The sequence below is a fragment of the Leptodactylus fuscus genome, chromosome 1, assembly GCF_031893055.1.
Source record: "Leptodactylus fuscus isolate aLepFus1 chromosome 1, aLepFus1.hap2, whole genome shotgun sequence".
Lineage (NCBI taxonomy): Eukaryota > Metazoa > Chordata > Amphibia > Anura > Leptodactylidae > Leptodactylus > Leptodactylus fuscus.
In genome coordinates this window covers 182,561,987-182,585,483 of record NC_134265.1, presented here as the reverse complement: position 1 = coordinate 182,585,483, position 23,497 = coordinate 182,561,987, and the positions used below count along the sequence as shown (strand labels likewise).

General features: G+C 43.1%; 3 protein-coding genes across 3 annotated transcripts in view; all 3 read right to left on the bottom strand.

Annotated features, from left to right (window-relative positions):
• TDRD7 (tudor domain containing 7) overlaps positions 1-3,658 on the bottom strand; it is a 54,130-nt gene extending 50,472 nt beyond the window's left edge. The window contains exon 1 of the mRNA XM_075280358.1: positions 3,447-3,658. The gene's annotated coding sequence lies outside the window, so the exon portion shown is untranslated. The remainder of the gene's footprint in view (positions 1-3,446) is intronic.
• The window catches only part of NCBP1 (nuclear cap binding protein subunit 1), a 278,082-nt gene that overhangs the window by 204,050 nt on the left and 50,535 nt on the right, over positions 1-23,497 (bottom strand). The window lies entirely within an intron of this gene.
• The window catches only part of LOC142211209 (stimulated by retinoic acid gene 6 protein-like), a 58,769-nt gene continuing 51,854 nt past the window's right edge, over positions 16,583-23,497 (bottom strand). Inside the window, exons 17-18 of the mRNA XM_075280361.1 lie at positions 21,626-21,772; positions 16,583-16,809 (exon numbers count right to left, since the gene is read on the bottom strand). Coding sequence (XP_075136462.1) covers positions 16,583-16,809; positions 21,626-21,772 — 374 coding nt within the window. The remainder of the gene's footprint in view (positions 16,810-21,625; positions 21,773-23,497) is intronic.

Genomic DNA, 23,497 nt, shown 5'->3' with positions numbered 1-23,497 from the left:
GTTCATACACTGTGCTGGAGAAAAAAAAAAAAAGAATGCCTCAGAAAGCGTCAAAAAACCTTTCCTAATTCCTGAAGTGGATTTTTTCCTCTCCAAAATGCTATCCAAAAAACTCTGTTGAACTCAGCTTAACTCTGCTCCGCTAGATTGCATACATTTTTCCGGGGGTATTCCCATGTACATAACCATTTTTAAATTTGTAGATAATTAAAAGTTCAACATGTTTGCAAATATAAGAAGTAATTAAACATTTTGCAGAGTTTTAAAGATTTTCTCTAAATATCTTGTGGTCACAGTCTTGTGGTCTTGATCGGTTGCCTGTGGATACGACCATGAATGCAGGACCTTTCTAACGTCATAAAATCAGCCATGATTTCCTTATTGTAGTTGGGATATCTTCCCTGCCTGATATCCCAGTTACAATAAGAAAACCATAGCTGGGTTCCTGAAAAGTCCCAGACCATAGAAAGTTTCTGCGTTTGTGGTCGTATCCATTGACAACCGATCAAGACAACAGAATGTCAGCACCAAGATAGAGAAAATCTTAAACTGCAGAATTTTTAATTATTTAAATTTAAAAAATGTTTAACTTTTAATTATCTACAAATATAGATATGATTATGTTCATGGGAATACCTCTTTAAGAAAGGCTACTCTTCTCCTACCTTTAGACATCTTCTCCGCGCCGCGGTTTAGTAGAAATCCCGGTTTTCTTCGGTATGCAAATGAGCGCTCAAACAGCACTGGGTTGTCCCCAATGCTGCGAGAGAACTCTCCAGCGACGCCTCCATCTTCTTCTGGAACAGCCTTTCCCGATGTTGGATTCAAACTTCTAGGCATGTGCAGTCAGCTCTGCCGTTGGGCCTCGGGCAGAGCCGACTGCGCATGCCCGAGGCCATTTTCTTGTGACCGTTTAACCCAGCTGACTGTGTAAGTAGCCACAAAAAAATGGCCGTGGGCATGTGTTAGTGTGAGAAAAAAAATAGCATTTTAATGATAGAATCCCTTTAATTTTATAAGTAAAACAAATGAAAGGGCCCGTCCATAATGCTTACTGGGCACTTTTGCAGGGGATGACACATGCTTTTCCTCATAGGTGTCTACGGCACATACAGTGTTCTTCAGATATACATAAATGAACATTAAGCATCACAGCATATATCTCCATCTATCAGAGATCAATCCATCAATAGCAATTACACAAGTAGTGTGTATCAACAACAGATCATTAGTATAATACGATTTTTTTGTCAATTTTGACCTTTATCAAGTCAAATTTGTGGATAGAAGACCCAAAACATACTGCCAGGAGGAGTACTACCAAAAACAAGTGTGGTGACTATATACTGGCATGAGTGGTCATTTCTGCTATTTCTATGTAAATGTGTAGAGCAGGGGTGCCCAATACGTCGATCGCGATCTAGTGGTAGATCGCAAAGGACGTATGGGTCGATCACGGGATGCAGAGATCCTCGGTGTCTGCTTGTTCACAGCGCAGGCTGAGAGTCATCTCCGGACACTGGCAGGAGGGGCTGCCGCAGCCTGCCAGTGTCCAGAGATAACGGTCAGCCTGCGCTGTGAAAAAGCAGACAGCGGGGATCCCTGGGCAACCACAGAACGCCGCTGTCTCCTGCTGTCACGATCGCCTGGCCCCGCCCACATGCCTGTTTTTGCACTTTTGGGGTGGGGGGTTAAGTGGAGACCTGGTTGCTATGGCGACCACTCTGCAGCAGAGTGGTCGCCATTAGCTTTATCAGGGCCCTTTCACACGGAGGATACGCTGGCTGATTCTGAACGTGTAAACGTTCCGAATCAGCGGCGTTTAAAACAGATCCCATTTCTTTCTATGGGAGCCAGCACACATGCGCTCCCCATAGAAATGAATGAAAAAAAGCAGCCCATTCATTTCTATGAGGAGCACACGTATGCCGGCTCCCAAAGCAATGGGATCTGTTTTAAACGCCGCTGATTCAGAACGTTCAGAATCAGCCAACGTATCCTCCGTGTGAAGGGGCCCTATACCCGGCGGATGCCGTGGAGGCCGGAGCCGCAGCATCACTCCACTCCTGCAGGAAGCCAGCGGCGGCAGGAAGGTTGCGATCCCGCTCCTCCACCGTATACCCGGCATATAAGACAACCCCCAACTTTTCAGAAAAGTTCACACACACATCAGATTATTATATGATCATACAAGATAATCACATTTACACGCAGGATTAGCAAATCATACAGGGGTTGTGCCGTTCCTAAAATGGATAAGTGTCATAATGGGTGGGGGTCACAGAACAAAGTGCAACTGTTACCCCCAAATGAATGGAGGAACAGTTGGGTAGACATGCTGCCTCTCCTTTGGATTTAGGAACTGTGGAGACTGCTTCTCCCCAGCAATACCAAACAGAAGAATGTTAGGGCCCAGGAACTCTGACAAAGGGGCCCCATGGTGTCACAGGCCCTGGCACGTTGATTTTAGTGGTGGTTCTTATGATTATTACTTGGTATGGTCGGTTTTTTTGTGTTCCCTCCCTATTTTATATTCACAGTGGTCTTACCTTAAGGGAGGTCTAGGCACAAGCAGGTTCTAGAAGTTTCTTGGAGTCTGCCCAGCAACTGGATCATCAGCTGATTGGTCAACTGGCAACTGTGGTGGGAGTATCAGCTGTGTCCCCAAGACAAGAGCAGCTTCTGTGGTAATCTGCCTAGTAGCAGAGTCTTCAGCTGATTGGTCCGTTGGCTACTGCGGCGGGAAATGTTAACTTTAAAAGGAGGACATCCTGAGGTGTTTGTGGCAGTTTACCTGGATCCCTGATGGAGAAGCACATGCACCCCCTCCCCTATTTTACCATATTTATCCCTCACCGTGTTTAATCAATTGAGTTTGGTGATTATTCATTATTTACTTCTAATTACAGTTCATTATTGATTATGGTTATTTGTTTAATTTAACTATAAATAAAGGCCTCACTGCCATTTTATTAAGAGAAATTGGTGTGTATAGTTAGAATTTCAGGATATATATATATATTATTGTGCATGTGGGCCCTTGTGACACCATGAAAGCGTCCCCCTACCCAACCATTGCTCCATTCACACTTTTTACACAGCAGTGTGCATGTGGCCAGGACAGACCAGCAGGTCTATGTGGTAACTAAGAGCCGGATTAGCAGAGTACTAGTGCCAGATTAGGTGACACTTCTTGGAGCAGGAGGCCTGAGGCTCCCATAGCTAGCCTCACGTAATACATCACACATGCCGATACACCTGTGCGCCCACCCCGCCCTTCTCGCCGACTTTCCTCACAGTCCTGTCCAGCTATGTTATCAATGACCTGGCTGGAGAGAGTTTCCTCAGCGGTCCCCGGCACATACACTACAGCTGCAGGGCTGACAGTACAGGGAGCGCCTGACAGAGAGATATAGAACATGTATGTGTATACGGGCGTCTCTTACCAGTGTGTCCCGCTGCCGCACGCCAGTGATGATGTAACGGCCCCTCCGTGTCTCTCCCAGGCTGCCTCAGGGCCGGCCAGCAGCTGACATACCCGGCTAGGGCGCCTGTCTCTGAATTGGGACTGAATGAGGCTCTGGAATGACTCGACCGCTCCCTGTCAGTTTCGTTTCCAGCTACTGCGGATTCTCTTCACTTTCGTCTTCCCGGTCCCTCTGCCTCGTCCTGGACGAATGCCCGCCCACTGCCCGCCTCTAACACGTGTGCCAGTCACCCGGCCCAGTGTTGTGTGCTGGTGCTGGCTCTCCTGGCTGGGGGTGCACTGCTCGTGTACTGCTCGGGTACTGGGTAGTGGCAGTGCGCTACAGGGAAAGCGGGAATAGAGAGAAGAAAGATGCATCAGCTGGCCCCAACACTCAAGTTGTAGTTCACTCATTGACAAGATACAAAGATGCTCTGTCCAATGGTCATTATAACATTTGCAACAGCGGTAGGGGCCCACACGTAATATACCACTATTCTAAAGAGCACAAAGATTTTGGACTTCTTGTTACACCTCTGCTATATGGCGCCGATTATTATCAATTGATGGAATGGAAATTTATTGGCTCAAGCAGTGCTTATACTGAAATTTTTTTTAGGGGGAACTCTGGAATAATGACTCCCAACTCCCCCCCTGGCAAAACCATGTCCCTCACGGACACATGCAGTATTATATGCCCAAGTGGCCCTTGCACACAGTATCATGTGACCCCAAGTGGCCCTTGCACACAGTATTATATGCCCAAGTGGCCCTTGCACACAGTATTATATGCCCAAGTGGCCCTTGCACACAGTATTATATGCCCAAGTGGCCCTTGCACACAGTATTATATGCCCAAGTGGCCCTTGCACACAGTATTATATGCCCCCAAGCGGCCCTTACACTTAGTATTATACGCCCAATGGCCCCTTAAACACAGTATTATATGCCCCCAAGCGGCCCTTACACATAGTATTATATGCCCAATGGCCCCTTGAACACAGTATTACATGCCCCCAAGCGGCCCTTACACACAGTATTATATGCCCCCGAAGTGACACTTCCACAAAGTATTATATGCCCCAAGTGGCCTTTGCACACAGTGTTATGTGGCCCCTGCACACAGTAGTATGCCCTATCGTGGACACCCATGAACAATTATTATACTATGGGGTCTTTTCAAACGGACAGCAAAACCCGACATGTAGGTTTTTGCTGTCCGCTTGAAAGTCGGACATCTTTGGGAACGGACACTTAAGGACAGACACGGACAGTAAAAGAACACACCCGATCTCCATTTAAATCAATGCAAAATGTCACGGACACAGCTAGTGTCCGCTGCTAATGTCCACACAAGATTTTGCACGGACATTAGCAGCGGACACTAGCTGTCGGACACCGATGGTAGTGTGAACGCTCCCTTAGATGTTTAGTCCTCTCCTTATATTGATATTTCTGTTTTACATGATCTGTTTCATTAACCTCACTATTCCTATGTCTTTTTATGTGTAAATATATGACTCTTCAGATATTGTGTTATAGCCAGGGGCATAACTATAGCAATTGCTACTAGGCCCTTGAGTCTAAGAAGGCCCAAAGGCCTCTCTACAATAGAAGAAGACACCAGTATTACAGATAACACATGGTAATTGGGGGTCCTGGTACAGATTCTATATTGGGGCCCATAAGCTTCAGGTTACGCCTCTGGACACCATGTCTGATGAAGAGATGAACTAGTCTCGAAATATGTCATCATTTTTTCAGTTACCTATTAAAACATATCAACTACTGAAAACTCTCAATTTTTACTGACAGCAGATGACCCTTATCAGTTGTTTTATTTGTTTCAGATGGATGTTGGAAAAATATCTTTGTTCTGTATTAGCCAGTAGTTATAAAGGATAAAAATTAAGAGTCTTCAGCAGTTGATATTTTTTAATAATGGAGAAGATGGTGAGAAATAACAAGTTTTCAAGACTATCTAGGTCTCTTCATGAGGCATGGAATAACACAATATCTGAAGAATCACATATCTATACACTATAGGACATAGTTGTAAACACCGTGGTAAATGAGACAAATGATGTAAAACAGAGATAAAAATATAAGGAGAGGTGTAACCAGCCAAAGCAGCAAATATTGGCAGTGTCAGACTGGGGTGTCTAGGGCCCACCAGTGGAATTATTTCTAGGGGCCCACCATCAGGACCCCTGCAGACCAACGATACCGAGACAGGGCGGTAAAAGGTAATAACCTGCCGTACAATGTGCACCACTGCACTACCTAAACCTACTGCTACACATTGTATGGAAAGTGAGCAGTGTGGCCCCTAGAAATGTTACCATTACCTGTAGCCACGCTGTCCTGGAAGAGCTGATCTGCAGAGGTCCTGGCTGTTGTGTCATCACAGATGTAATATTGATGGCCTATCCTAAGGACAGACCATCAATATTAGAAAGATGGATAACTCCTTTAAAGATTTGTCCAGGAATTGGAGCAACTCATGTGCCCAGTGGAAGGTGTAAAATAAAATAAATAAAAAGCGCATTCACCTGTCCCCGTAACTCCGTTGTCCGCCGCCAGTGTCCATTAAGTCTCGTGCCAGCGCCTCCTTTCTGGCAGTCCTGCAATTCATGTGATCGCTGAGACCAATTTGGTACAGGATTTGCAGAAATGAGGCCATGAGACTGAACGGACACAGACGGGGACAATGGGGTGCTGGGAACAAAAGCTCAATGAAAAATACTGTGGAAAAAATACATAGAGATTCACTGCTATTTTTTTCCACGCTGGTTCAGACGTCTACGTATCAGCGTAGGCGGCGCCTACGGTGATACGTAGACGTCTTTCAAGAGAAGAGGAATACGGAGGCAGAGGGAGCAGCAGCAGCGCGGTCGGTAAGTATAAAAAATTTTTGTTTTATTTACCAACCTCCCTGGACCTGATCACTGCCGCCCCCGCTTCCCCTTGTACTATAGTGCTCCATTAACACAGGTGTGGGTGTTGATGAGGACAGGGCTGGAGATCAATCTGTCATGATTAAGTAAGAATGACACCACTGGACACTTTAAAAGGAGGCTGGTGCTTGCCATCATTGTTTCTCTTCTGTTAACCATGGTTATCTCTAAAGAAACACGTGCAGTCATCATTGCACTGCACAAAAATGGCCTAACAGGGAAGAGTATCGCAGCTAGAAAGATTGCACCTCAGTCAACAATCTATCACATCAAGAACTTCAAGGAAAGAGGTTCCATTGTTGGCAAAAAGGCTCCAGGGCGCCCAAGAAAGACCAGCAAGCACCAGGACCGTCTCTTAAAAGTGTTTCAGCTGCGGGATCGGGCTACCAGCAGTGCAGAGCTTGCTGAGGAATGGCAGCAGGCAGGTGTGAGTGCATCTGCATGCACTGTGAGGCGGAGACTCTTGGAGTAAGGCCTGGTCTCAAGGAGGGCAGCAAAGAAGCCACTTCTCTTCAGAACAAACATCAGGGAGAGACTGATATTCTGCAAAATGTACAGGGAGTGGACTGCTGAGGACTGGGGTAAAGTTATTTTCTCTGATGAATCCCCTTTTCGATTGTTTGGGACATCTGGAAAACAGCTTATTCGGAGAAGACGAGGTGAGCGCTACCACCAGTCTTGTCTCATGCCAACTGTAAAGCATTCTGAAACCATTCATGTGTGGGGTTGCTTCTCAGCCAAGGGAATCGGCTCTCTCACAGTCTTGCCTAAAAACACAGCCATGAATAAAGAATGGTACCAGAATGTCCTCCAAGATCAACTTCTCCCAACCGTCCAAGAGCAGTTTGGCGATCAACAATGCCTTTTCCAGCATGATGGAGCACCTTGCCATAAAGCAAAGGTGATAACTAAATGGCTCAGGGAACAAAACAGAGAGATTTTGGGTCCATGGCCTGGAAACTCCCCAGATCTTAATCCCATTGAGAACTTGTGGTCAATCATCAAGAGACGGGTGGACAAACAAAAACCTACAAATTCTGACAAAATGCAAGCATTGATTGTGCAAGAATGGACTGCTATCAGTCAGGATTTGGTCCAGAAGTTGATTGAGAGCATGCCAGGGAGAATTGCAGAGGTCCTGGAGAAGAAGGGTCAACACTGCAAATATTGACTTGCTGCATTAACTCATTCTAACTGTCAATATAAGCTTTTGTTACTCATAATATGATTGCAATTCTATTTCTGTATGTGATAAAAACATCTGACAAACACACATAAAAACCAGAGGGCAGCAGATCATGTGAAAATATAATATTTGTGTCATTCTCAAAACTTTTGGCCATGACTGTACTGGGAAGCTGGAAAAAAAATCAGAATGGGGTGGATTTGAAGAAAAAGTGCATTTGTGTGACTTTCATACGGGTTTCGTTTTTATGGCGTTCACTGTGAAGCCAAAATGACATGTCATCTGTTGTCTATGTTTTGGTACAATTCTGAGGATACCAAATTTATATGGTTTTATTTACATTTTAACCCCTTAACCAAAATCCAAAGCTGCCAATTTTTTTTTTCTAAAAGTCGCCATGTTCTGACACCCGTAACTTTTTTATACTTCTGTGTACAAAGATGCATACGGCGTTATTTATTTATTTATTTATTTTTTGCAGAACCAGGTGTACTTTTAAGATATACCATTTTGGGGAATTGCTATTGCTTTGATTATTTTTCATTCAAATTTTTATCAGAGGGAAAACTGTGAAAATACGTTGGTTTGGCATTTTTGATTATTTATTTTTTCAGGAAAATATTTTTATAGACCGGGCATTTTCGGACACAGTGATACTGAATGTATATGTGTGTCACAGTATTTAAGTACTTATATATGTGTTCTTGGGAAAGGAGGGTGATTTGAACTCATGGCTGTCATGACAACTAGATGCCGGCTCCGGAGCTTGCTCCGGGTGCCGGCAATCCACAGGAAAATGGCGGCGCCGGTAAAATGGTACCTTGGTCCGCTTGGTTGGAGGGGGTTAATGCCCGCGATCGCTGCGGGCACTGATTGCAGGCATTAACTCCCAGTGTCTGCTGTATAAAACAGCAGACACCCAGCGGCCACCCGGCTCCCAAGTGGCCGCCATCTTTAAACACTCAGCATACTAGTACGGCGAACATCGGGAAGGAACTAAGGAGGTTTTCCCATCTCCCTGTTTCAGCAGCTTTGCTTGCTGTCTATTTTTCTTTTCCCTTCCTGTATCCCTCCCCTCCCAGCTTGCTAAATAGGTTGAATAGGACACTATGAAGTATCACAATACATAGGACTACAAATCTGATAAAAATGCAGATCACATAATATGCACATGCTTGAAGAGAAGGACTCAGTGTTATCTGTGTGTTTACATAGAGAGATAACAGACAGGCCTTTATCAGCCAAATTAGCAGAGCTGTAGATAACAGTGAGAGCAGTGAGTGACCTTGCTTGTCTTATCACACAGATCCATGGTTATGGAAACAATGGGAGGAATAATTTTGCATAGCAGGAAAACAAAGCTACATTGCAAAAGCAATATATTTAGGAAAAGTCTTCAGTTTACATAAGCTACTAGTATAGATAGGATCCTTGAGATGGGACAACCCCTTTAACGACAGTCTTCATAACCCATTCACCATAGGCAGGTGTGTCTCATATACAACAATTTCACTTTCTTTTCAATTGGCAAGATAATAGTCTAAGATTTCCCATTCATGTATTGTAGAACTTAGTGTTTTGTAAAAAGAAAAAAGAGGGATAAGAAAAGGAAAAAGATTTTCCAAAATTCCTAGCAGGGAAATCTTACCAAAACATAGAATACAGGTGACATGTCATTCTGACTGCAGAGTGAACGCCGTGAAAAAAATGCCCATAGGAAAGTTGCACAAATGCACTTTTTCTCTAACTCCACCTCATTCTGAATATTTGTTCAGCTTCCATTACATTGTACAGAATAATAAATGGAACCATTATGAAGAACAAGTCCCATTGACATTAAGCTCTCATTTGGATCTGTGTATGAAAAAATAAAAGGTTTATGCGGTTTATAAGGGGGGGGGTTGAGTCAAAATCAAAAAATGGCACCAGTGAAAAGTGGTTAATACAGACCATGGAATTATATTCATTGCTCCTCTCTTGTGGTGACGGACAAATAATTTAGAGTTGGGCACTTTTGTAACCAACTCTAAAAAACCAACCACCGGAGCGCACATGTGGCCCAAAAGCCGGAAGTGGGGAGAAATCGTGTGTATAACCTTATCACCACTAGATTTCATATATTCCCATTAGCGTCTACTAGTTTATATGGCAAAAAATAGGTTACTAACAGCCACAATATTCAATAAATAGAACCACAATATACATTTACATTCCCATAAAAAAATAACATTAAACCCCAATGTTCCCATTGGATTTTCTTAAAAACATCCAATAAGCAAATAATAAAAGATATATAAATTACAAAAAAATTATTTATACATACATAAAATTCATAAAACTAGCATAGAAATATATAGCACATATACAGAAGTTAGTTTAAGACTCACCATCCTTCCTAGCTTTCTTTCAAGATGTGATATCTTCAAGGGTCTCATTCAACCCAACTGGACTTAATGTGTCAAGCTGATAAATCCAGTATATTTCACGTCGTTTTAATGTTGTAAATCTATTAGGGATATTTGGTGGAATGTGATCTATCGGAATAACATTAAAACCAGTAAAATTACTATTGTGTTTAGATAAAAAATGGCGTGAAACACTATGCTTTAAATACCCATTTACTATATTGGACCTATGTTTATTAATCCTAATATGTAGATTCATGATTGTCCTTCCTACATTCCAACGGGTGTCGGGTTTGGCAACTGTAGTTTTATAGCCCCAGTAGACTGAAAACTACAGTTGCCAAACCCGACACCCGTTTATTAAAGAATACGGGGAATAAAAAAGGAAGTTATAGGTGTGGCAACAGTAGGTGCAAATGTTGCCAATGTATAGGTCACGGGGTTCAAACGATTACCAGTAGGTCTACTGGGAGAACGTTCCAACTGGATTATAAAATGGATTGTTCTACTTCCTATGTTATTTATTTGGTGGAATGCCCATGTGGCCTCCAATATGTAGGAAGGACAATCATGAATCTACATATTAGGATTAATAAACATAGGTCCAATATAGTAAATGGGTATTTAAAGCATAGTGTTTCACGCCATTTTTTATCTAAACACAATAGTAATTTTACTGGTTTTAATGTTATTCCGATAGATCACATTCCACCAAATATCCCTAATAGATTTACAACATTAAAACGACGTGAAATATACTGGATTTATCAGCTTGACACATTAAGTCCATGTCAGGATACGGAGTCGCCGCGGTCTCCTTGCTTGCTGTTTAGTCTTTTGTTTTGCATTGCAGTTACACTGTGCTTTCGGTTTAGGTGTGACCCTGTGACTCCAGTCCCTAGGACTTTCAGGGCCTCCTCTCCCCTTATCCTAGCCGCCGGATAGAAGGTTAGGAGCCGTGGTAGGCGCACTTCAATTAGGAAGTGCATTGGTCTGCCTCATCTCAGATATTACAGCATAGTTATAGCTGCAGGACCTGCGACCCCTTTTGTCATTAGTTGCACAGTGTTGCTTTCCCAGCTGTGTCACTTTGCACTGCCTGACCCTGACTCCAATCCTTACAGTCCAGTTGGGTTGAATGAGACCCTTGAAGATATCACATCTTGAAAGAAAGCTAGGAAGGATGGTGAGTCTTAAACTAACTTCTGTATATGTGCTATATATTTCTATGCTAGTTTTATGAATTTTATGTATGTATAAATAATTTTTTGTAATTTATATATCTTTTATTATTTGCTTATTGGATGTTTTTAAGAAAATCCAATGGGAACATTGGGGCTTAATGTTATTTTGTTATTTTTTTATGGGAATGTAAATGTATACTGTGGTTCTATTTATTGAATATTGTGGCTGTTAGTAACCTATTTTTTGCCATATAAACTAGTAGACGCTAATGGGAATATATGAAATCTAGTGGTGATAAGGTTATACACACGATTTCTCCCCACTTACGGCTTTTGGGCCGCATGTGCGCTCCGGTGGTTGGTTTTTTGGAGCGCATATGCGTTCCGGGAGATACCGGATGTGAGACATTGAGGCATTCTCGGGCGGCCCCCTTTTTCTCTTCCCCCCTGGGTTATACATATGGGAGCCGCTCGTATTGGGATATGAGAAGATTCCACTATTAGGTGGCTCATAGTTTTTATACGGGCCTCTATTATGATTAATCTTTGCGGAATGTATACATTCCGTTAGCCAGTACGAGGTTTGGAGCGCATGTGCGTTCCAAGACGACTGGAAGTGATGCATTTGGAGACTTCCGTGCGGTCTTTTTGGAGTAAATCCACCAATTGTGTAGTTGGGACGCCGAGGATGCTGCTAGACTTAAAACAAGTTTGTCTACCACATTTATTTTAGCTTATTTTGAGTTGGTATATTGGTGGTTAAGTATGGGATATCTACCTATGACGGAGATGATGAGGTCATCCTGGGGGTGGTCCCTAAAATGTCAATTTATACCCTGCTTCAGTATTGCTTGTAACATTGTCCTTTGTCCACTTGAAGAAGAAACTTGTATGGTTTCGAAACGCGTTGTGTGAGAGGCTATTAATAAACGAATGAAACAAGAATACAGTTGGTAAGCGCGGATCTATTTGTCCATTGGTAACTTCTATAGAAGGTTTTCTTTGGATTGGTCTTTACTTCTGCCCCATAATGTATGGGGAACAGTGATGGGGCCATTATATTGTGTGGAAGCAGTGATGGGGATAACATCCTGTGTGGAAGGGGGACATTACACTGTGTGGGACATATTAAAGGGGCTCTATAATTGGGAAAAGTCATTTTTAACTAATCACATCCTTGCATAACCTTTAGAAATGCTGTTCCACACCTACCTTTAGTATGTACATTGCCTCAGTGGTTTCTGAATAAGTCCATTATTATTCATATGCTAATGAGCTTCCAGCCAGCACAGGAAGTTCCCAGCAGCAATCGTCCCTGCTATTATCTCCTATGTATGTGTGCAAACAGGAAGCTGAGTCATCATCATCAGCAGCAGCAGCAGCCTGTGCATAGGAAACAATGGTGCATCGTGCACCAGTCTAAGGGCTTGTTCACATCTGCGTTCCGGCCTCCATTTTGCAGGCTTCGGTTTCCTGCCCGAAACTGGGCAGGAGATGGAAACCTGCAGGCATTTTTCAAACCCATTCATTTGAAGTGAGTGCCGGTGAGCATGTTGTGCGCTCTGCGGCGAAACAGTTTTTTTTTTTTTAACCGGACACAGAGTTGGACACGCAGGACTTTGTGTCCAGTTCAAAAAAACGGTTTCACCGCAGAGCTCACAAAACGCTCACTGGCGCTCACGGCCGGACTCGGTCTGACAGGTTTCCGTGTTCTGCATGCAGAAGACGGAAATCTCAGAACGGAGAACTGAACGCTGGTGTGAACCCAGCGTAATTAGCATATGAATAAAAATGGACTTATTCAAAAACCACTGATGCAATTTACATACTTTCTAAAGACTGTGCAAGCATGTGATTAGTTAAAAATGACTTTTCCCAATGATAGAGCCTCTTTAAAGGGGTTGTCCAAGGATAATCTTTTTTTATTGCCTATGCTCAGGATAGGCCATAAATACCTGAAAATACCTCACATTGCAGAAACACAACATCTTTGTCTACTACAGAGAAAAAAAATTACCAGCAAAGTGAATGAAATTTAATCAAATTTACCTCATCCACACATTGCAGGAAAAAAAATGTGGAACAGCCGCAAACTCTAAAATGTGTGCACTTCAAAAAACATGGCCGGTTACTTTCAGCTGCGCAATCGGGAAAAAGTGTGGGGAAAATGCATCAAAAGCTCAATGAAAAACACTGTGGAAAAAATACATTGAGATTCACTGCTATTTTTTTTTCCACAGGTTTTTTTTTTTAGCTGCGTCTCACTGGTGGGCCTAATCCTTATCATCTCAATATATTGTACTTCACACTATAAGGATAAGGCCTAACACATCAGTTTTTCTCACAGCGCTTATTGCAGAAACTCCATAGAGGTTTCCTCTGAGGACTTTCTGTTTCCTTTATACCTATAGGGAAACCGCCAGTATAGGTATAAGTGACATGCTGCGATTTTCAAAATCGCAACAGTTTTGGAAATTGCAGTGTGTCCGCTGCGTTTATTTTTCTGCAATGTGTGTATGGGATAGCACATACTATATACCTACACACTCATACCTGGTTCACATCTGCGTTTGGTAATCCGTTGGGGGCGTCCGCATGGGGACCCCCCCGAGTGAACTACCAAATGCGTTAGAAAGCGGTGTGCAGTGAAAGCACATGGACATCATAGACTATATTGCGGTCCGTGTGCTTTCCACGCAGTGTCCGCACGGAACATGTGGACAGAAAAGTACTTCAAGATCTACTTTCGTGTCCGCATGACCAATGTGGACATCGCGCGGAAAGCACATGGACCCCATTATAGTCTATGGGGTCCATGTGCTTTCACTGAGCACCGCTTGCTAATGCGTTCGGTAGTCCATTCAGGGGGGAAGGGTGCCCCCATGCGGACTCCCTGAATGGATTACCAAACGCAGATGTGAACCAGGCCTTATACATATACCATATATACTCACACATATGTATTTATATACATTCATATACCATATATAAGTCATATATACACTTTTATGAATATATGAATACTATATATACTCACATATATATATACACTCACATATACAGTACACATTATTATAGCATACTGTATATACTCACACATACCTGTATACACACATACAGTACTCACACAATATACAAGACACATACTTTAAACAAATGTACACACATATACATATTAAATATACAGATTTTACCAAAAGAATATACTCCAGAATTGAAGCATCGCAGCAGACTGCTCCCTGTCCCCACATGCTACGATGTGAGAGGAGGAGGGGAGGGAGGAAGTCCGGGCAGCACGGACAGGACTTCATAAGAAAGAAGTGATAGCTGGTGCAGATAAGTGAGGGCTTACAAGCAGCCATTAGCTGATGCTGAAGCTGCACACGGTGTCCTCCAATATACACTCACCGGCCACTTTATTAGGTACACCTGTCCAACTGCTTGTTAACACTTAATTTCTAATCAGCCAATCACATGGCGGCAACTCAGTGCATTTAGGCATGTAGACATGGTCAAGACAATCTCCTGCAGTTCAAACCGAGCATCAGTATGGGGAAGAAAGGTGATTTGAGTGCCTTTGAACGTGGCATGGTTGTTGGTGCCAGAAGGGCTGGTCTGAGTATTTCAGAAACTGCTGATCTACTGGGATTTTCACGCACAACCATCTCTAGGGTTTACAGAGAATGGTCCGAAAAAGAAAAAACATCCAGTGAGCGGCAGTTCTGTGGGCGGAAATGCGTTGTTGATGCCAGAGGTCAGAGGAGAATGGCCAGACTGGTTCGAGCTGATAGAAAGGCAACAGTGACTCAAATAGCCACCCGTTACAACCAAGGTAGCCAGAAGAGCATCTCTGAACGCACAGTATGTCAAACTTTGAGGCAGATGGGCTACAGCAGCAGAAGACCACACCGGGTGCCACTCCTTTCAGCTAAGAACAGGAAACTGAGGCTACAATTTGCACAAGCTCATCGAAATTGGACAATTGAAGTTTGGAAAAACGTTGCCTGGTCTGATGAGTCTCGATTTCTGCTGCGACATTCGGATGGTAGGGTCAGAATTTGGCGTCAACAACATGAAAGCATGGATCCATCCTGCCTTGTATCAACGGTTCAGGCTGGTGGTGGTGGTGTCATGGTGTGGGGAATATTTTCTTGGCACTCTTTGGGCCCCTTGGTACCAATTGAGCATCGTTGCAACGCCAAAGCCTACCTGAGTATTGTTGCTGACCATGTCCATCCCTTTATGACCACAATGTACCCAACATCTGATGGCTACTTTCAGCAGGATAATGCGCCATGTCATAAAGCTGGAATCATCTCAGACTGGTTTCTTGAACATGACAATGAGTTCACTGTACTCCAATGGCCTCCACAGTCACCAGATCTCAATCCAATAGAGCATCTTTGGGATGTGGTGGAACGGGAGATTCGCATCATGGATGTGCAGTCGACAAATCTGTGGCAACTGTGTGATGCCATCATGTCAATATGGACCAAAATCTCTGAGGAATTCTTCCAGCACCTTGTTGAATCTATGCCACGAAGAATTGAGGCAGTTCTGAAGGCAAAAGGGGGTCCAACCCGTTACTAGCATGGTGTACCTAATAAAGTGGCCGGTGAGTGTATACTTTCCCTATATATCGGCAGGACACCATGTACAGCTTCAGCGTCAGCTAATGGGGGCCCCCGTGTGTTAAGGCAAATGCATTGGTCAGGTGCCTGATTGGGGCCCCTGACCATCCCGATTGGGCCCCCTGACCAATGCATCTGCATTGGCAAAATAAGGACTTTCAGTCGGGGCTCAGGGCCCACCAGGGGATTCACCGGCTTCCCCAGTGGGCCAGTCCAACCCTGTCCACAAAGGTATGTTTCTGTTCCTATTAAGACCCCTGCATGCACTTTTATTGATATGGGAAGTATTTTGTACTCGAATTAAGGGGACTATGTAGAATTAGAAAATATGGCAGATTTCTTCTTATCAAGAAGTGACATCACATCTGTTTGTTACATGGCAATGCTGGAGCGCAGTCCCATTCATGTGACCAATTTTCTAATCCTTCACAATTAATTTGATTACTCATCCCCAGTTTTCCTATTGTCAGTAATTTTTAGGCTGGCATAAAAGATCCAAATGAATGATTGTTCACTTGACGACAAATTGGTGTTTTTATAGATCAACAGTTGGGAACGAGGATTAATGCGAATGTAAAAGGACTGTATGTTTATGAGATTTCAGATCTACTAGATCTAGTCCGGTCAATGTAAATTGTTATTATTTATAGGACGTGTCTATGAGTAACAACATCTCAATTGTAGCTATATACCATGCAAACTTATTAGAATTGGTATGAAAATTGTCCAAGACTTATGGAGATAAATATGATCTCATCTTTCCCATATTTCCACGCTGTTGGTATCCAGTGGTCTTTCCTGAATATTCCTGTTTTCAGCCTCTAGAACAGAAGCCTGTACAAGTCTGGTTTGCATAACAATATTCCTGTTATCCAGGTCATCCATGTTTTTCTGTTTTCTTTGTATTATAAGTCTAGGATTGTTCATAAGAGTATAATATAGGAGCCATCTTGTTCTGGATTTGGTTGATGCACGAGGTCCTTTAGAAAAAAATAACAAAAACAAAAAACATTTAGTAAATTACTCCTGCTTTTTTGGCAATTGGCATATATACACACATAAACAGGAATATTTGGACAACTACATATCTCTCAATATATTTGTTAGAAATGTATGTATCTTATATATATCACATACTATACATATTCACTGTATATCTATACCAACAGATACACAAATATATATACTGTGAGAAGGTGACAGGCAGAGTGCTGGAGTCAAGGTATATCTACCCCAGACTTCTGACTTAGGAGTAGGTCCTAGGCTCACTACTGGGCAATAAAAGGCTGTACTAACTGTACAGGTGGCTTACTACCAGCCACACATACAATTAGTACATATTGTCTAGTTAGTGCTCAGACGAGCAGGGTTTTGTTTCATTCCTTGTGCATGAAGTTAAGTATTTTGCTCTTTTTGTGCCTGACGTGAAGGTTTACTTGTTTTGCAGGTTTTTTTCTAAATAAAAATGTTTTGCTACAGTTTTGTGTCCCTGTCTCTGACTAGTTGAGTCCAGACCATTGCTACTACCGAGCTACCTTCCCCACAATGCAAATACGCATTGTGATTGTAATGATGACATACGGAAGTGATTACAATATTCTAGCCAAAGGAGAAGGTTTTTGGGGAACATGGACAATTGGTACCTCTAGCCTGGATACAAGATGAGATACAGCAGGCCATGGAGGGATGCAGGCTCAGTATGGTATTCTGTGGCACATTTACCCACAGATGTTACTGCTGGGCCTGTAAATCCTGTATACTCATAGGTTGGTTAAGCAGTGTCTCTGGTTTTCCCAAATGCTCAACTGGTGACAAATCTGTCAGCCTAGCGGCCTAGGAAGTGTAATCTGGTACAGACATTACTGAAGAACCCTTGAGTGTGTGGGTGATCATTATCCATGCCAGTTGTCCACCCTACCATGAGAGACAACCCATGTGGCAGTGTTGGGATGTCTTATACATATCCCTGAGCTGTTACTGACCTCATACAACTACTAGGGATGACTGACTGTCCTATGGGATGATCCCCCCCCCCACATCATCAGCAGGGGGCAGTGTGTCCTGTACATATCACTGACCTCTATCTATCTATCTATCTATCTATCTATCTATCTATCTATCTATCTATCTATCTATTGTGAGAAGGTAACAGGCAGAGTGCTAGAGTCCCTGGATATCTCCTCCAGATTTCTGACATACGTGTAACCCATAAGCTGCAGCCCAGGTGTGGGTCCTGGGCTCATTACTGGCCCATAAAAGGATGCAAAGCCTGGACTTCAGGGCAGATCCTGGGAGTGAGAAGAGGTGCCTGGTCTGTCCTGGAGAACTGAGTTTTGGTGAGACCAAACTAGGACTTGTTTTGTTTTGATCGTGTGACCGGAAGTAATCCACACATATAGTTAGCCTTATTCTGTATTAGTTAGAGCTTGTACAAGCAGGAGTTTTGTTTTGCCAGAGGTTAAAGCTGTATTTTATTTTGCTCATTTAGTGCATGAAGTGAAGGTTTATTTATTTTGTTGTTTTTTTTTCTAAATAAACTTGTTTGCTACAGATTTTGTGTCCCTGTCTCTGACTGGTTGGGTCTATACCATTGTTGCTACTGAGCTACCTTTCCCCACACACAGCTCCCCACACGGCATAGCGCCCCCTTTCCTGGCCCCATAGAAGCCCTTGCACACTGTATAATGTCCCACAGTGGCATTTGTTCCATAGAGGCCCCTCTACACAGTATAATGTCCCATAGTTGACCCTCCATACAGTATGAAGTCTAACAAGGTCCCATAGTGACCCCTACAGTGTTCGTTGCACACATTGCAAAAATTTCCGGTTCAGTAGAACCTGGAATTTTTGGGGTCCACAACCCATAAAATATAATTATAATTATAATCTTTTCAGACCCCAGAGTATAATGATTGAAAAGGTGACAAAATTAAAAACCGGTGTTACTCTCCTTTCCTGGGTCTGGCAGACAAGGAAACTGTGGGAGCTGCTTATGGATGTCGTTGGGTCAAACGACCCATTCCTTCCTTTCACATCAAATAATGGAGAGAGAGAAAAAGAAACACTCAGTATTTCTGTCTCCATCTCTCTCTCTCTCTCTCTCTCTCTCTCTCTCTCTCTCTCTCTCTCTTGTCTCTCTCTCTGTTTGCGTCTCAGAGACAGTGTGTTTCTCTCTATCTCTTTCTGTGTCTCTGTCTCCATTTCTGTGTTTTTCTGTCTCTAAGACGTAGAAAGGGACACAGAGAGGGTTCAGGCTGACTTGGAACACAAACTGTTAAAATTGGAGTCTGCTAATCAGCTTCACCCTTCTGATTACCTGACTAAATGTATCAGGGATGTCAAACTTAAAGTTAACTCTGCCCTAACTCATAAGACAGAAAAAGCTATATGATGAACCAAAGCGAAATTTAATAAACTGTCAAACAAGCCTGATAAACTGTTAACCTCTAAACTTAGGGTTTATCAGAAGCTAAACGTAATATATCAAATACAAGAGTCAAGTGGAGGACTCACTTCCAACCCTAATTCTATTTATCTACAATTTCACCAGTTTTATCAGAAATTGTATTCCTCTCCAACCTCTGCCTGCCATCCAGAGATGGTCTCCTCCACTCCTTCAACCTCCCTACTGTAACTGCTACCCAAGCCACACCCTTAAACACACCTATAGCAAAGGAGGAATTAGATGTGGCCATTGATTCCCTTAAAGGGGTATTCCCACGTCGCATACTCACCAGTCTTCACTGCTGTAAAATCTTCTTTCTTCCCGCTTTATTGTGTCATTGGTGGGTTACATATGCAAAGCCAGCGGCGAGATGATGTCACTCCTATGCCGCTGGCCCTGCGTGCGCACTCCCGATGCAGCTAGGCATCGGACGTACAGCGAATAGATGGTGAGACCAGTCAGTTCCCCAGCCTTCACAATGCCAGTACAGACCCGGCATCCGCTGTAATAGAAAGGTGGATGCCGGGGAGGGTTAGACGCCGGCACAGGTGTCGGGGCCTGCGACATTGCTACGCTCCTGCCCTGCATGAAGCCAGCAGCGGCAGGAGCAATGCTGCTATTCCGCTCCTCCGGCTTCCCCCCCTCTGGAATAGCAGCATCTCTCCTGCCGCTGCTGGCTTCATGCAGGGCAGGAGCGTAGCGATGTCGCAGGCCCCGGCACCTGTGCTGGCATCTAACCCTCCCCGGCATCCGCCTCTCTATTACAGCAGATGTTGGGTCTGTATTGGCGGCCCCTTCCCCCCAAAGTGTAAACTATGGTCTATGACCAGCCACAATAGTAATATATAGAAAGTCCCATAGACGGCAATACAGTTGTATTGCCGTCTATGGGAATTGCAATCAAATGACTGCAGGTTCAAGCCCCCTGGGGGGGGGGGGGAACTAATAAAATAGTTAAAAAGAAAAAAAAAAAGCTTTAAAAATATGTAATAAAAAAATAAAATAAATACAAGTTCTAAATCACCTCCTTTCCCTGGGAGAACAGAAAACGAGTTCAGAACGAGTTCAGAAATGAAAGCGGCTCCAGCACTCATTTCCCCCCTCCTTTATCTGAAAGCAGGAACCTAGGTCACGTGGTGTAGACACAGGAATAGCTACAAACACAGGCTCGCTCCCGTGCACTTAGCCCCTCCTCGCTCCCCCCTGAGAGCAGGCAGCTACATCACTTGACTTTTGACCAGATAAGTCAAGGGCTGTGTCAACAATGAATTGAATAAAGTAAGATAGTGGACAAACAAAGCAGTTTTGCTGAAGCAATGTATTAAGGAAACGTCTTACATTCACATTAATAAGCAGTATAGATAGGATCCTTTTGATGGGACAACCCCTTTAAGAATCAGAAAGTGCCTGGACCTGATGGCTTCTCATCCCTATACTATAAAAAGAATAAATCACTCCTTTAGCCACATGTCTTGCAAATGAGGTAATAAATTCCCCCAGAACATGCTTGGCAATCCTGTTAATGATGCCACATTGATCCCAAAGCTACAAATAAATCTGGTTGACTGGCATTGCCCCACCTTTTCTTGGGTTGGTTTACTTTTCTGTAGTTTCTATTACCCTTCCAATACCGATAACCTCCTCCTCCCTAGCAAGCCTACAGAGGGACTTTATTTGGGCCTATAAACCTCAAATCCGGAGATGTACTGTATATTATCACAAAAGACTTGGTGGCTTGTCAGTGCTATATATAATGAGATAGATTGCCAACAATAGGTAACCTTGGAGTTATCCTTGGTCAGTACAGGCTCTTCTATGGATCCCACAATCGACCTCCCACCTGATCCCAGCAAGTGCTGAAGTAACCACCCATATGCTGCATCTATGGAAGAGGATCAGTTTTAGTTCTAGGTTACAAAGTCTGATCTCACCATTACACTGTCTACAAAATAATCCTCTCTTTCCTGCTGGCCTATCTCCAGGGTGTTCACTCAGGGGAGACACACTAGGTTCAGGCTCCTCAATGAGTTTCTCTGTGACCAGCAGGTCTCCATCAAGGACTATTTCATTCACCAGCCCCTGAGCTCAAATTAGACTATATGACGGTCTGAGGACATGACATAGAGACCACCCTAACCCCAGTCCAATGAACCGAGTGTTGCACATTCATTAGCAAAGGCGGTTGATAAGTCACCATTATGGAGCCTTCCTTAAAAATTCTTCACAGAACCTATTTGGTTCCCTATTCACTGAGACATGTTTAAAGTGACAAGAACTTCTTAAAAGAAATGTAACACCACTTTGTTTTTATTGATATGGAAAATAATTTTGTGCATAATTGTCTTACTTACCTACTGAATCACTAAATACAGAATATGCTGGTAACTCTTTTAGTCTTTTTTCAGCTCTCACTGTGAGTAGAATGTTACAAAAACCCAGAAGTATTGGGTTAGTGTGATAGTGGTCCACATATATCATTCCAATCCATGTATTGTAGCCTTAAATAAAATACAAAAAGCTGGTTAGTTATCATTCTTTCACACATTGCTGAATAACCCCTATTCCAAGTTAGCCAAACTTTAGGCTTCTATACTTTTTTAGAGATCAGGAAGATTCCAGAAGCCAGATTCTTAGTGCTCATTCACACAGAGTTTTTGTCAGCGGATTTTGAAGCGGAATCCGGCTCAAAATCCGCTGCCAAAAATGGCTCCCATTGACTTCAATGGGAGTCGTTCGCTTCTTTTTTCCGCTAGCTAGTAGCGGAAAAAAGAAGCGTCATACCCCTTCTTCCCGCGAATTCCGTTGCTGTCTCAACTACAGCATCTGCAGCATGAGACTCCCTCCTGATTAGGCCCATTCATTCAGGCCTAATCCAGAGCAGAATGCCGCGATGGGATGTTGGTGCACTGCATCAGCATTCTGTCGCGGCTAGCAGTGTGGTATGTTCATACGTTGAAACCATTTTCCACTATATAAACAAACTTAGGACACCAGTGAAGGGGGGGGAGGGGGAGCAGGGCAATTTAAAAAGTCCCTGCTTTTACCCAAAATTCAGGGAGGTATGGTTCTGCCTGATTTTCACATATACTTTTTGACTGGTCATCTGGATTTAGGCTCCCACTTCGGTTAACACAGACTATTAACTGCCTTTCCATTTGCACACTATGGTTGTGCTGAAAAAACTAACCCTCTTTTCTCGTTACCTGTTATTGCTCGACAAACTGGTGCCAGTGGGATGGAGAGCTCAATATCATGCTTTCTCCCCACAGATCCCACATGTCATAAACCCATGTATCCTCACCTACTGGATTTCACATAATGTGCTAGTCTTGGGTGATGTATATCATGATTCTTAAATCCTTCTCTCAGTTACCAGATGCCATGTACCTCATTCTATAGATCCCTACAGCTACCACTGTCACTCTGGAGTCACTTCCCTGACATTCTATGCCCAATATCGGATTAATCCTTCATTGGAAATTTTACTTCTCTGGGTCCAAGAGGGTTAACCACACTATATACTAACCATCTGGGAACTAAATTGGATTCCTTGCAAACAGTAATAGAGGACAAATGGAAATCCCAACACCATAACCTAGAAACAGACGATTGAGATGAAGCCATTGAATACCCTTTATATATATTACCTACAAGCAATAATTGCATGATTCAACAATATTTCTTACCTCAATGTTATCTCTCTGTTGCAGCTATATAAAATGATGCATATGCCAGATGACAGTTGTCAAAGATGTGCCAGACCACAGACTAACTTCTTTCACATCACATGGCAATGCCCTAGTATCAGTTAATTTTGGAGAGAAGTAGCTTTTACATTACCCAACATTATTATGATCAGGATACCAACTACACTGGAGGACTTATTGGGCCTTCTCTAGGAGTTGGCTGGGTTGCAGGAGATGTGTGTTTTCCTTTGGAAAACAGTTTTCCTTGCTAGGAAATAGAATAGCGATTTGGTTGATGGGAGGCAATCTCCAAACCATGGGACAATGGAAGAAATTAATGTTAGCCTCCAAATTGAGAGGGTTGTATCGAAACACAGAGACTGTTCCCAAAAGTTTTCAAAATGATGGGTTGCAGGATGTCAATCCCCATTTACTCTTTATACCCCTGGGTTATTGAGGGCTAAGCTCTCATCTAGATGTTTTTCGTTAGATATGTTTATAGTTCATTGTTGTACACAGTATACTTTATTACATTAT